The 14,973-nt window shown below is 37.2% G+C and overlaps 1 protein-coding gene across 1 annotated transcript in view; it reads left to right on the forward strand.

Annotated features, from left to right (window-relative positions):
- The window catches only part of GALNT2 (polypeptide N-acetylgalactosaminyltransferase 2), a 95,134-nt gene that overhangs the window by 52,848 nt on the left and 27,313 nt on the right, over positions 1 to 14,973 (forward strand). The window contains exons 3-7 of the mRNA XM_065834030.2: positions 4,320 to 4,473; positions 9,237 to 9,335; positions 9,907 to 9,974; positions 10,845 to 10,910; positions 14,212 to 14,333. Coding sequence (XP_065690102.1) covers positions 4,320 to 4,473; positions 9,237 to 9,335; positions 9,907 to 9,974; positions 10,845 to 10,910; positions 14,212 to 14,333 — 509 coding nt within the window. The remainder of the gene's footprint in view (positions 1 to 4,319; positions 4,474 to 9,236; positions 9,336 to 9,906; positions 9,975 to 10,844; positions 10,911 to 14,211; positions 14,334 to 14,973) is intronic.

Raw genomic sequence — 14,973 nt, forward strand, 5'->3', positions numbered from 1 at the left:
CCACTGAGGTTAAGAGAACTGTATTTTTAGGTTTCAGCATTATGCAGTGTAGTATCTTTCAGAACATCTCAGAGTTAAGTAATTGCTTATTATCTGTATCTTTAAAATGGCTTTATATAAAAGATAAAACTGTTTGTGGTGGTTTTTTTTACCTTCTATACATCAGAGTGTGTATATTCTTTGTCATTGGGTGACTTTTTTTTACATGCTGCAAAAGTCTGTGTGTTGTTTTGTGAAAATAGTGGTGTTAGCTCTTGTGTAATAGTTAAAGCCCAGCCCTGAGTTATCTGTATGTGTAACTAAAACAGAACTACATAACCAGTTTTCTGTGATGGCAGTTTCTGCTTTTTTCTGTAAGTCAAAATAATTGTGTTTATATCAAGTATCCTGCTGCTTTTAAGCTGTACTGAGTCAGTAAAACGGAATGCAAGCTATTTAGGAGATTTTGTATCCATCTATTTCTATTCTTTGTTGCCTACCACTTGGTTGCATGCAGATATCTTTTATGCTTTTTTTTTCCTCTCTATCTCGCTTCAAGCTGCTCTTACTATTTGATTTTTCCCTAGAAGGTCTGATTCAGATTGCACATGGTTGATAGGGCCTTCTACTGGAGCTGGAGCCAGGCTTTGCCTCCTTCCTGGCTCCTGAAGCCAAGCTCACTTGTTCCTATATTCTATGGAATGCCACTGCTTTTCAGTAAATTTAACCCCCTGAAGCTGTCTCTTTCTTCTTGAATTTATGCTGTTTTCTGGACTAGTGTTTCATTTGCTGGTTTTAGTCTTTGGAAATGGTAAATGATACATTTTAAATTATTTGTATCAAACTCCACTTGGATAGAAACTGGAATGGAGTAAAAAGTACCAAACTACCACTGTTTTTTGAATACAGCTACTTAATACAGAGCAAAAACAATCAAAATGTGCTTCCTATTTGAAATCAACCAGCTTACTATTAAAACTAATAGCAGTGAATTACACTATTTCTGTTGATTGCCTTCTCTAATACTTCAGGGTTGGGAAATACCTGGGACAAAAAGAAGCAGCTTCACTGGATTTCACTTTTCCTTTTTTCTGCTCAGCCCCTCAAGTCTCAGAGCAGTCTGTAAAATAAGTGCTTCTTGTCAAAACCAAGTTTAGCCCTGCAGCATAGCTCTGGTTCCAGGTTCTTAGCCAGTTCACTGAATTTTTTTTTTTTTTAATTTTATTTTTTTTTCTTCCCACCCCCATGTAACTCTAGTAGCAAACTCTGCAGTTCATTTAATTTTGAGTTGAAAAGATTCATTTATTGTCATGTTAGGTCTTAGTACAGCTGAACACACATTTGCTTGAATTTGAAATTACAAGCTTGCTTGCTTTAAGTTTGAGAAACTGTAGCTGCACTTTCTGATGCTCATTCTGCCTGGCAAAGTCATTTAAACTTGGGAAACTACAGAGCCAGCCAACTCCCCAGAAGGAATTAAACATGCTTCTATTTGTGTACCTCAGGGAACCATATAACAGAAACAGTACCTATTATTGGAAAAGGTTTGTTATACTACTTCTCACTTCAAAATGTAGTTGACAAATTGTCAGAAATACAAGCTTTTTAGCAAAACTAAGGCTGAACGGTCTGCTTAGCTTTGTATAAGCCTTACATTTCCCAGCAGTTAACTTGAGCCTTTGGCACTTGTAACCATGTGGGGCGGGCAACCCACATTGCACATTGTAGCTCATAGAGAGCATGACCTGATTAATAAGAATGACTGTGACACCATCACCCTTATCTCTGTGATGCCCTCATGGCCTCTTGTGTTTTTGCTACTCTTTCCATGGGATGGAAGGCACCTGTAGAAGTGGATGGGGTGGCAGTCCTGAAGCAGGCAGAGCATTAAAATCTATTGGAAGTTGGAGTGTTTGAAAGTTGAAAGTCCTATATAAATGCATTTTAAGTGTGGTTTATATTTTGTAAACTTCAGTAGAACCTTTCTTTGTAGGTTGGAAACACAGTGACATGGCATGTCCTGTATTTTAGAAAATACTCAACCTCTGTTCCAGATTGAAGCTGTATTATAAACTAGAAGTACAGGTGATAATATAGTTTAGTTACCAACGAGGTTACAAAAGCTTTGAGAAATGCTGAGGGAGAAAGTTATACAGGTAGAGGTTCTTGTGATCTCTGTTCCTTCTAGTTTCCTGAAACAAACCACTCTTGTATTTTGTATAGCTTTGTTGCAAGCAAGGTTTGGTGTAATTTTTGTAAATAACTCTGGCTTGGGTTATTTGTAGTGTAGTAGCTGCCTGACATGTAATCTTGTTTCAAAGTAAGTTTCTGGAAATACTTTGAAGAAAGAACTTGAAAGGCTAAGAATAACTCTTGGCAGTCTGTGGGCTACCAACAGCAGCTGGAAAGTTTCCTTTTTAGAGTTCTTTCAGTAACTGGAATAGGAAAATTGGTAGTTCTCTGTCCAGTTATTTTCCTGTAGTTTTCCCTCTGGGCTGCTTCAAGTGTCTATTAAATCTTTTGCAGTCTGTTTTTGTTTAACGGTCTAGGTCTGTCTTCTGTGTGTGCATGTTTTAACTTCTTTAGGATGATCATTCAGATGTAAAAATACTCAGTATTAACTGGCTCACTCTTAAACCAGTAATCCAAAAGTATGGGCACTTTTTTCTTACTCTGTGACATGACTTGGATGTTGGAAGTTTCTTAAAACCCAATCAACCCAAAATCAACTCCTCCCCAGCCTTGATATTTTTGTCTTACAACCTCCACTACCATCTGATAACTAAATCACACCTTAGGTCCAAGTTGCTCTTGTAGGTGAGTTCCTTGGATGATCATGATGTTATAGGGATTTTTAATCAAATTGGTGGTATTTGTCTGGTTAAACAACATGCAAGTATTTTGTTTAATGGTGGCAAGCGTTCTTTCAATATCAGAATCTTCTAGTGGGAGTTAATGCACCATAGTTGGAGCATGGCTTATGGATAGAAAGCTGTAAGGGACACCTGCCTTAGTTTCCATGCTGTGCAGGTTGAGAGATGGAGCAAAGACAAACCTTGAAACATATGAGCAACCTCTGACTCATGTGAATAGCTGCTTGAGTAGTATTTCCTCTATGTATATCAGCTTAGTTTAGGATATGCCTGACTTATCTTTAAAAGCCAAACTTGAGTGGAGTGACATGTCTGCAATCTGATACTTACTGACCTTAACTGAAAGTAGCTCAAACTGTGTATGTGTAGTTACGAAAACAGTGAATATTAACTCCTTTCATCTGTAGTAGACGGTGGCCCCAAAAGATGGATTTTGCTTTGTATGTGTTTTTTTTTTGTTTTAATGCCAACAGCATACTGTGTTCAGCACATCATGCTTGCAGGAGATTCTGATACACGTCCATGTCAAAACAAGAATGTCTGTATTGCATTAGAACTTGAGCTCTGATTTTTAGTTAAAGATGATATAAGTTTGCTGTAGGTAGCATACATTTGTTTGTAAATAGGCAGAGGTAAGAACTGATAGTTTAAAGATATTTGGTAAATAAACCATTGCTTTACACTAGAAGATGGCAAAAGTCCTGAAATTTCATTCTTGGGGCTGGATGCTAATTAATCTACATTTCTGTGTCAGTGCCACAACTGGTCACATCATACCACAGTCATTGTTAAAGAGGAATTAATCTCTGAATCAGTTCTGAGTGTAGAGAAGGTTGCAGTTGTGTCATACTGGAGAGTGACCTAGTGCTGTGCCTACATGAAATACTGTTTTTTGAGAATAACCCAATCTTGTACTTCTAAAAAGCCTGTTTCTCAAATAGTTTGATTATAACTGACTGTGTTTTTACTTACGTAATGAGACACTAAATTAAAATGTAATGTCTTTGGAGCCTGGACTAAATCTTGAAAAGTAAATGCTTCTTGGATAGCTTCATAGCCAGATCATCTGCCATATTAATGCCCGTCAATATGTGTTCACTTTTTGTGCAGGTTTTTGTGTGTCTGTGTTTTTGTGTTTGTTTTTGTTTGTTTTATGGAAATTGTGGTAGTTGGCATTAAGAAAAATAACAAACAAAACAGACAAGATGAGGCAGAGTCTGGTGATTACTTGTATAAACTGAGATCTGTAAATTGTTCAATTTTCTATTAAATTGCAGGATGTTCTAGAGGAATTTAATATGCAAAAGTGACTGTTATACTGTTATTAGTAATAATGCTGGTGAGGTTTAATTACATTGTTGCAAAATTTAAAAACAAGCTATTTCTTCACTTATGTTTGGATTGCTGAATGCTGTTCTTTATATTGCAAAGATTAAATTGGGTATTTTCTTTTTTTTTCTATTGTAGGAAAAGTTCGGTGGCAAGACTTTGATCAAGATGCTTATGTTGGCGCTACCATGGTGCGATCTGGTCAGGATCCATATGCCCGGAATAAGTTCAATCAGGTAGAAAGTGACAAACTGCGAATGGACCGAAGCATTCCTGACACCAGGCATGATCAGTAAGTGCCAAGCTGAGCAATGTTGGACTTGGATTAACCTTTTTGTTTTTGTGGCTTTTGAGCAGCAGGTGTTTTTTCTAAAGCAGAAGATTTCCAGCTTTCAAAATGACAGGAACAGTGAGCTCTGGTGCAATCCCTGAACAGTGGGTTAAAGAACAATGAATCTTATTCAAGTTTTTCTGTTTCCATGACTTCTGTTGGTGTGTATTCTATAATCCAAACTGGTGCTGCATTTCAGTCTCTTTGTTCCTGTTTATCTGATGGCTTTTCTTGGTTTCTATATTTGTCTCTTTCACTGTGAGGATGATCAAACAGTGGAGCAGGTTTCCCAGAGAAGATGTGAAGTCCCCAGGCTCAGGGATATCCGAAGCCCAGGGCGCAACCTGCTGTGACTGGCCCTGCTCTGAGCAGGGAGTTTGGATGACAAGATTTCATGGAGCTCCTTCTGATCTCAGTCTCTCTATGGTTCTGTTCTTTTTGAGTGTGTGACATTGTCAACTCTAGGCCTAAAAGAATTCATTTATGCACACCCTGGTGAACACAGGACAGAATCACACTTCAGATGCTTAAAAACTTCTGCTATGTAAGGCTACTTGTGCAGATTCAGGAGACAGTATATTTCAGAGTAAGGAGAAGTATTATTTTCTTATGGGTAGTGAAGAATTAAATTTAAAAAAAGGGTTTCAGTGACTTACATTAACCTGTTTAAGCGGAATTGATTAGTATTAAAGTTGCTCATTAGGACTTCCGTAACTTTAAAATAACAAAAGCAGGCTGAACTTGGTTTTAAAAATTAGGTGAGTGTATTCTCAAAGCATAAAATTAGCCAGCTTTGCGTAGCTAATTGGCCTAACTAATTCTGCAGTTTGAATGAACTTCACAGCTCTGTAGGTAAAAGCAGCTGGAGGAGACACCAGGAGGAGAGAGAAAAGGAAGGTGGCTGGTTTTCCTCTATAAAGTTTTTTAATCAGGAATGGTGTAGAAGAGGAGACCTGTATAGAAACTCAGACACTTAAAAGGGTTTTAAAAATGACAGGGTATAATAGTATGGTTCCTTTATATAGTTCCAGGGTATAATAGTATAGTTCCTTTAAGCAGATGATTTGTAGACAAAGCAAATATTGTATAATTTGCCATTAATTGAATGGAAACATAGGAAGGATCTAGTGTTCCGCTTATTGCCATAGAAGCAGTGAAAAGCCTGATGCCCATGGTGTACTGAGGAGTTTAAAATGACTTTTGAATTTTCTTCATCACTTGTACATTTTTCCCCAAGAAACATGTTCTAACTTTTCCCTCAAGAGCAGAGATCAGCCACCAACTTATAGAAGCTTCTGTGATTCAGATATGCTGAATTTGGAGTTTTTCTAGGTATTTAATAACCTCTGATGGGACTCTAACAAAGAAATGCTCTCTTCTGAGAAGAATTTAAATGAGAGATTACAAGAGACAAATTATGTTACAGTGGCTGTGTTTGTTTTAACTGTCTGTGTTATGATTATATGCTGAACTGCCTGTGATTTTTCACTAAATGGAACTCGAAAAGTACCCTGCAATAGAGAGAGAGATGTTTCTGTGGAAAGGCTGTATCTGTGCTGTGATTATTGCTGAGACTTTGCCATGGAGCAGATTTAAGTGCCCGTCAGTCTGTAAATGGCCATCTTTTTAAAGAAAAAAAAAAAAAAAACAACAAACAAAACTAACCAAATCCAGATCTAAAGCAATCATTAAAAACTCACCAAATCCAGAACTGAAGTAATCATTCCTGCAAATTGTCCATGATGTTTTTCCTGCCATTTTGTAATTAGTTTTCCTTCTTCTTTGGCAAGGGTATTTGCTGCAGATACTGAAAAAATCACATGAAATATTTGTTTGGGAACTGTCCAATGGAAAGATCAAGAGCAGTAGCTGTGGGAAGAAGAATATGTTACAAATCTGAGCACATGACACTTGGAAGCATGTCATTTTCAATAAAATTGGAGGCAGCTAGGTTAAGATAGACATCTCTTACGGAGCTGCTACGATCTCTTTCTTTAAGGAAAGAAACCTGAATGAGGGAACACTTGTTTCTGCTTAAGCAGCTTTTCATTACTTGTACTGATGTGTCTAAGAACCTGTTAGACTTTAAAATAACCATTTAATAATACTATTTAATTGCTGGAACTTTCTAGGCTATTTAGAAGCAGTTTATCAGGATTCTACATTTGATACATAAATGTGTGTGCAGTTATGCTTATCTTTTAATACTGGATTGTTTAGTCAAACTGGACAAACTTTTACTAGCATCAGGTTAAGACCAAAGTTTTCTGCTTGCTTTTTGTGAAAGCCTGCCAGCAGTACTAGAAACTACTTTGGTTCACCTTTTTGAGCTGTTTGCCTTTATTTTAAGCAAAAGGGAGAAGTGAGAAGCAGGCAGATAAAACGTAAGGAAGGAAGCAGAGATAGGTCGTCTGAGCAGGAATGCATATTCTCACTACAGCTGATGCTCACAGCTGCCTCTTCCAACAGCTTTGAGAAACCTCTGGGTTTCCTTCTGTTGCAGCCTGTTTAGGATGTGTAACTGAGAGCCGTTACTGTCATGGTAGATTTTGGAGATCCAGAAAGTGAGTGTCACAGTTGTAATAGGAAACTTCCAGAGCTGTCCTCCTGTCAGTGTAAAGTAGTCTCCCAAGTGGGATAAAGGGTGAAATATTCCATGTTTTTTCTGGACCGTTGTCCATCTTGCTTACTTTGGACCAGTGGTTTCTGATCACATCTCTTTACTTGATGTGTTGGCACGATTCTTGGGAATTACTGTGTTTTCTTTCTTATTTGGCAACTGTTAGAAACTTCTGGCCTCACACTTAAGTTTTCTTCTTGAGTAGAGAAGAAGCAAACATTCTTGTCTCTTTGGTACCCACATATTTGTTGAGGTGAATGTTCTCCTTGCACTGAAGCAAGAAGCACACTGGTATTCGCTCTCTGCTTTCAAGTGGGTATTTCTGTCAAAAAATGATTTAAACAGGCCACAGAGGTTTCAGAAAATTTAACTGTAGTGACACAGATTTCTGGGGAAAGCAATGTACTTTTCATGTTTTAATTGATTTTTATGTCCTATGCTAAGCTTTGAAGGTCTAGACTGAACTTTTCCGTTCCAGTTCTCTTTTATCCAAATCTATTTTCTTATTCTGTGTAGTAAAATTAAGTGGTGTAACTTGAAGAAGGAAGGTCTAATCTCTGTGCCAGAAGTGCTGACATTTGTTTCTTTGGCTTGAGTTTCAACTGTGGCACGATTGACACAGCAAAATAGGAGGACTGCTACTGAGTCAGCGCAGGGAGTTTAGAAGAGCTGAGACCAAAAATACTCTGTGAGACATTTTTCCTGTTTTATTTGGACGTCTATAAATCTTAATTTTTCCCTCAGAAATATGCAGTAGTGCTCTTCTCTTGAGTTTTCTTAGATTTGAGAGGCTTCATTGCCTTAAGTAATTCCACCATGAGTGGCTCAAGTACTCTCATCTGCAAAGAGATCAGTATAAGTTTAATGTGACTTTAAAAATTATTCTAATGCAAGTGCCTCACATGGTAACTGCATGCACAGTAAGCCCAGCCTCTGTGAGCAATTTGAAAATTAACAGAAAAAAAGCCAATCTTTTTTGGTGCATAATAGCTGGATGTCTTGTAGCTGTTTAGATGAATTGCCAGAAGCTCACAAAAGAGAAGGTCTTAACTCTTTACTTTCCAGGAATGCAGATACATTTGGTGGTTTCTTCCTTCCACACTGGTTGCTGCTGACAAAGCCGTCTTATACACCCGCCATTTGAGAAACAAAACTAGATAAGGCCTTGCTAATTTGACACAGCAATTGTGGGCTTGGCATGGGGTTTGGAACTTTAGATAGCAATGTAACTTACCTCTCTTCCTTTAAGAGCTAGTTTGGTTAATACTGCACAGAATACAGAATTACTTGCTGATTGTGTATGTGTATGGTAGCTGGTTTTATCCCATCTGAAGGCAACTAGGCCTGTTAAAACTCTACCTCTAGTACTAAATAAAGGATGTGTGAAGAAACACGTCACAAGTCTGTTACTGCATGAATGAAAATCACTATTGTGACCTGTCAAACTGTAATGCTTTCAGCATGAACTTGATATACAGTGTTTTCTAGTACTGTTTGTTTCTAATACAGTGAGAGTAGTATCCTTTTTTTTTCAGGTTTATTGTCAGTGCACTTAAACAGATGAACTTTATGTAGTCCTTGAGGAGGTATTTTAGGATTTGCTTCTTTTTGCTTTCTGTATTAATTTCATGCTACTAGAGGTGATGGAAAATTAGTTGACATAGATGAAATTTTTCATTATCTTTATGGTTTAGAATGATGTGGTTCTGTGTTTAGTTGGCTCAATGTAGTCACAGCTAGTTTTGTTTTTCAAGTTCTGAATATTACAATCCTTGCAACTTATTAGAACAGAAAACTGTTTTTATCTATGAGCAACACCAGGATGTTACAGGAACTTTAAAAATGAAGGGAGAAGTGAGCATGTGCCATTCTAAAGAAGACATATGGTAGCCTGTGAACCTGGGCATTTTCATTGAAAATATGCTAATTTGATGAGATTTGTTGAATGCTTTTTAGACTAAAATAAGCACTCTGGTTTCATACTCTGTTATGTGAAAGGTTCTTATGACCTACTACGGTGGTGACTTTTCTGAACCTGCCAATATCTGACACTACCACCTCCGTCTAGTGTGTACTAAGACAGCTGCCAAATTATGTCTTCCAGGTGTCAACGGAAACAATGGCGGATAGATTTGCCAGCCACCAGTGTAGTGATCACCTTTCATAATGAGGCAAGATCTGCTTTGCTTCGAACTGTTGTCAGGTACACCGAAGAGAGACCTTGATGATTTTTATTTTTTCTTTCTCCCGTGAAGGCCATTTGCTCATGTCAGATAATAGCTTGTGATAAAGGAGGGAAGTAACAATCCATCATGCTTTTCTGAAATATTTGTAGAGGGAAAGCTGAGCATTAATTTCATTTGTGCCTCTAATTCTCATGTGCTGAAATAGCAGCATTAAACAAAATTGCTTCCCTTAACTACAAATGCATGAAAGTGTGGAACCAATTAGTACATGATGTTTGGAGGTTGGCTATATAACTAGTTTCAAGAAGAATTCAGCGATGATGTGTTTTCAGGGAATATTTAACCTGCAAGACTTCCATGTTACAAGTTGTCTAATCCGCTCATTTCTGGAGGCTGGAAGTCTGAGGGGAACAATCCTACATGTGCCTCTCTTCACAAATGCTTTCTATAGGAATAAGTCAATAGCTGTTCTTGAAGATAAGATTCTTGGCTGGGTTCTACTGTGACTTAGCGAAGTAACTGCTTTTATGACTTCGTTATGAAAAGTTAAGACTGTTTAGTATTGAATTTTTTTTTTTCATGTTTCAGTGTCCTTAAAAAAAGCCCATCACATCTTATTAAGGAAATCATACTAGTGGATGACTATAGTAATGATCGTAAGTACTTTTACAGGGTCTTAACTTTGTTTAGTTGATTCTGGTAACACTTTCTGTATGTGCTAGTAGGTGACTCAGTTAAGAACAGGTCACATGAATAGGAGTTTGCAGACACTAATCCAAAACCAGTTCTTAATTCTGTCATACCTGTCCCTGTGGAAATGTAAAGAGTTCTGATAAATACTTCAGATATATTTTATTACTTCCTCCTAGCTGAAGGAGCAGAGTATATAATTGAAAACAACCTTGACATAGTATGTTATCTGATGTAAAAACAAAACCCATGATGCTTGCACAAAATATTTTTGTAGCACTGCTTTAAATGTACTTTTATAAGTACTAAGATATCACAATACAAACTGGAACACTTGAAATGCACCTATGAGTAACATTCCTTAAAGGATTTTAATGTCTACATTTGCATTGTTACTTTATGGCTACTTTAGGATAGTTTTAAGCTTTAATGTTAGTTTAAAAGTGAACTTTCTTATATGCAAATAAAGCAATTTATTTAATCCTATGAAAGTTCTTTTTCTTATGCAATGTAGAAACTGTCTAAAGTAAGCAGAGAGAATATAATTAAATAAAAAATATTTCAAGAGTGTAAAATTAAATTAGCTTTAAATAACATTATAAGGGTAGCAATTTCTTAGCCTGGTAAGTTTTCTTTATTTCTGGTGAGACAAGTAGGCTTTTATTTTTAAGCATATGTCTTGTATTTAACTGTTTATGACCTTCAACATTTTATACTACAAAGCTTTTGTTTTTTCTTTGAAGACAGCCTCTCTTATGATGTGTTTATATATTATATTGGGTATCAAACTTGTTCGCATATATTGATTTTTTTTAAATTTATTTTATCTTTTAAAGCTGATGATGGTGCCCTCTTGGGAAAAATAGAAAAAGTGCGGGTTCTTCGAAATGATCGCCGAGAAGGTAGGCTTAATCTGAGGAAAAGATGATACAGATTCCACTGTGCTGCCTTATCTGTTAATCTGCATGAAGTCTTTTCAGGGAAGATTCTGCTGTACATTCCATATTAGAGGGGGGATTTTCACTTTGTAAATCAACTTACTAGTGGAAGGAATTAAATTGCATTTGTGCAAGTAAAAACAGTAATTCTGATTAATTCTGTATTGTTTTGTGTGCACTTACCCATTGTTGGCTTTCATCAGCTTGAGAAATTGGCTTTTACCCTCCATCTCTCCTTTCTCTTACTGTACTGAATCTTCAGTTAGGCTGCTCCTGTTGTATATAAGCTCTCACTGTAAGCTACGAATGTTTGAAACCATCCAGCTTAAAAATATCCCTTTTTCTTGCTGGTTCCCTTATAGAGATCAATTTAAGGATCCAATTGATGGACAGCCCACCAAAGAGTTTGTTTGGCGAACTTGAGAGGGTTTGAACAGCCAGGAGGGCTGGGGTCATGTGTGCGTGTTTTACCGAAGCCAGTGTGCCCTGTAACAAACTGGTCTTAGGTTTTTGTTTTCTTTTTTGCTATGTAAATTATGGTCTTATATCACTGAGCCCTTTAGTCCTGGCTGTGGAGCCTGAAGTATTAGGTACAGGCAACTGTTACTCTACAGCTGTTTGAAATAATAACTGAGAGTTGACAGTTGAGATAGCTGACTGACTTAGCAGAAATGGGCTTGTCTGTTTTTATAGGCACTGTATCTTCTAGGCTGCCAGCCTGGCCTGGGGGGGGGCAGATAGAATCATCAGATTGTCAGAAACTGGAAATGACATGTACAAAACCTGTGGTGTCCCATAATTAGTTATTGCGAACTGATGGGCTCTTAGTGTTTAAGTGGTTTATTTGGGATATACTTGTGAAACAAGGCCTGTTAGGAAAGCAGGCCTCTTATGACATGCTGTGATTGTGGGGTTCTGATCAGTACAGCACTCAAAGATGGAGGTAATAGTAATGGAAACATGGAATAATGTAACACTTTTTTGATTTTTTTTTTTAATAATTATGGATATTAACTTTGTACTGCATATACAGATGAACTGAATTTCCATTCGTACTTAAAATATGCATCAACATAGCAGAAAATGAAACAGGTTTTGGTAAATCTCTTACTGTGTCAGAAAAGAAAATCTATTTGCAAATTAAAAGCACAGTACTGCCTTACTTGCTTTTTTTTTATGGGATTAGGATTAAATTATTACCTGTGGGATCTACTGCACTGTTTATAAAGTTTTACCTAGGCATATATATGTGTAACCAGGTGATAATTTTTTAAATTAAAATTTTTTAAGATTTCATTTGATTGCTAGCTTGTTATGGTTGAGTTTTATACTCACCTTCCTTTTCATTCTCAAGCGTAGGCTGATACTGATATCTTGAATACATATAAATTAAAATTTAAGAGAATTCGTAAAATCAACGAGTGTGTAAGACACTAAGAGTACCACGTTAGTATGAACTACAGAGCAAAGCAGTGTGTTTTAAAATAAAAGTTAAATAAAGGGATAATGTCTGTGTAGGGGATGACATTGACTGCCTTGCTTTCAGAAATGTGTGATGGTAGATTTTGGTCTCATCTATAGGACCAGAGTTTGTTATGGGAACAGATGTGTTTTGGGGGGGCATGGTAATTAGTGAATAAATGTTCAAGGGAACCTTCTGAAGTCTCTATAAGCCTGAGTGTGTTTGTACTCAATGACCACGCGGTCACCGCAAATTTTGGGGAGAAAAAATTGAAATTATAAACGTTGTATGTTTTCTGTGGAAGTAGAGCAAGACAGTGGATTCTGTAAGAATATAAGTTAGAAATTAGCTCTGGAATGGAGGAGTTGCAGAAGTAAACCACACATAGCCAGAGTGCTTGAGGAATGGTTTGATGGGGAAAAACTGAACAGAACACATTCAAGTGTTGAAATTAAGAAGACAGCATAAAAAACAATGAGGTTTAGTTACCTGCCAACATGTAACAGATAAGGCATAGAAAGTACTGTCAGAGAGCGTCAGCACAGTGCGTATCTACAGCAGTGATGGGCCTCGCGTTTGTGGGAAGAGATAGTGCAAGGATCTTGTTAGACAGACCAAGCAAGCTTTTCCTCTTAAGCATCTTGTCTTCTGTTTGGCAGAGTCATATTTTGAAGGTTTATTTTGTAAAGGGAATGGAAAGACATGGGGTCGACTCTTTCACAGTGCTTCAGTTAGGGGACCAAAAAACCCAAACCAAACAACAACAAAAAAAACCTAGAAACCCCTAAAAACCCTAAAAAACTAGAACAAAAACACCACCCCACCCCCCCCCAAAAAAAAAAAAAAAAAAGACAGCAAAAAAAAAAAATACACCAGAAAATCCCGCAGCCAAACCACAACCCAAACTTGGTGAGAAACAATGTAAAGAGGGGTGTGGGGGAAGTAATTACTTGATTTTGGTCTTGAGTGCAAGATTAAATAAATACATTTTGAAAAGTGCTAGAGAAAAATAGGGAGGAAATTTGCAAAGGAATGAGAGGAAGCTTGCTATTTTCTGTATTGGAGTAAATGGTAGGATGTTCTGGGGTATCTATATAAACATAGCAAGGGGCTTTAAGGAATGGTGAGATCATCCAAGGGAATAATATTCAAAAGGAACAGGGCAAATAAGTGAGGGGATCTGTGCCAACCAACAAAAAACAAAACAAAACCACAACCAAAATAATCCACCAAACCACAAAACAAGAATTGCAAGAAACACAGGGAAAAGGCAGCTGAAAGGCCTGGTGGGAAGGCTCCCAGACATGAATTAATGAAGCATGGTTATTTCTGGAAGAAGCTGGTAAAAGGACAGACTCTGATGAGAAATAGGGTAGGGGGGCAGCAAAAAAGGTGAGTAGGATACATTAGTGATGGGGCTTTTCTCAGTTCTGTTGTAGAACTGGGGGAAAGGTGTTCATTTTCAGGACTGATCTTGAGTAACATCAGTATAAATACCATTTATTGTAATGCAGACCCAGCTGTTCTTGTGTACCACTTTTTTGAAAAGCTGCTTTAATTCGTCCACTTAAATCACATTGAAACCTGTAGGCTGGGGTGCAGTAGGTTGAAAGCTTCCAGGTTGTTTGCTGTGAAGTCATTTCACTGAATTAGTTAACTAGATTCTCATTTTGATAATGGAACTTGTGTGTTTGTCCTGAGTTAGAGTAATTTAATTCACTACTAACTTGGAATGCAATATTTTCTCACTAGTGTTGACTGTTTTTCTCAGTAAGTACTTTAATGTTTTATCTTCACTTTCAGGCTTGATGCGCTCTCGTGTCAGAGGGGCAGATGCAGCACAAGCGAAAGTACTGACCTTCCTGGATAGTCACTGTGAATGCAATGAACACTGGCTGGAGCCGCTTCTGGAAAGAGTAGCTGAGGTTAGTAAAGAGTTCTTCTAAAGTAATTTCCTGAAGGAGTAGCTTTAAAATTTAAAAGCCATCTGGTTTATACTACATTAATTTTATACATTTTTCAAAGGAAGATTTTTCTCTGAAGTCAGTTGATAGACATGATTGGAGTGCTCTGTGATTAAAACCTACTTTTTGTTCATTTAATCTGTGAACACAGGAGCATAAAATGTTAATATTTATTATTATCTTTACAAGCAATTCACATCTGTGCTGCTTAGGTTCTTTAGGGACCTTGGTAAGTGCTGAAAATCTTCAGAGTATAGTTCTCCTCAACGAATATATCTCAATGTAATTCAGTTTACTTGAGTATTTATGCCTCATTAAGATTGAGTGTGATAATAGGAGAGAGGTTGAGTTGTGAAACCAAAGTTCTCGTGGAAATTAGGAGGGACTGTGGGCTCCTAGCTTCTATAAAAATTCTCAGTTTGTGTCCCAGAAAAGCAATTGAGAAGATTGAGAGTGAAAGTATACAGTTTTCTCCAGGGGTTGATTATACTTGTTAACGTGCTCTGGAGGAACTCAGTTGAAGTGGAAAGTGAATCAAGTGTGATCCCAGAAAGCACTGGGGAATGCTCAAGACAACAGGGTCTTTCTTAATTTCATTCCC

Source organism: Patagioenas fasciata, chromosome 3, assembly GCF_037038585.1.
Source record: "Patagioenas fasciata isolate bPatFas1 chromosome 3, bPatFas1.hap1, whole genome shotgun sequence".
Lineage (NCBI taxonomy): Eukaryota > Metazoa > Chordata > Aves > Columbiformes > Columbidae > Patagioenas > Patagioenas fasciata.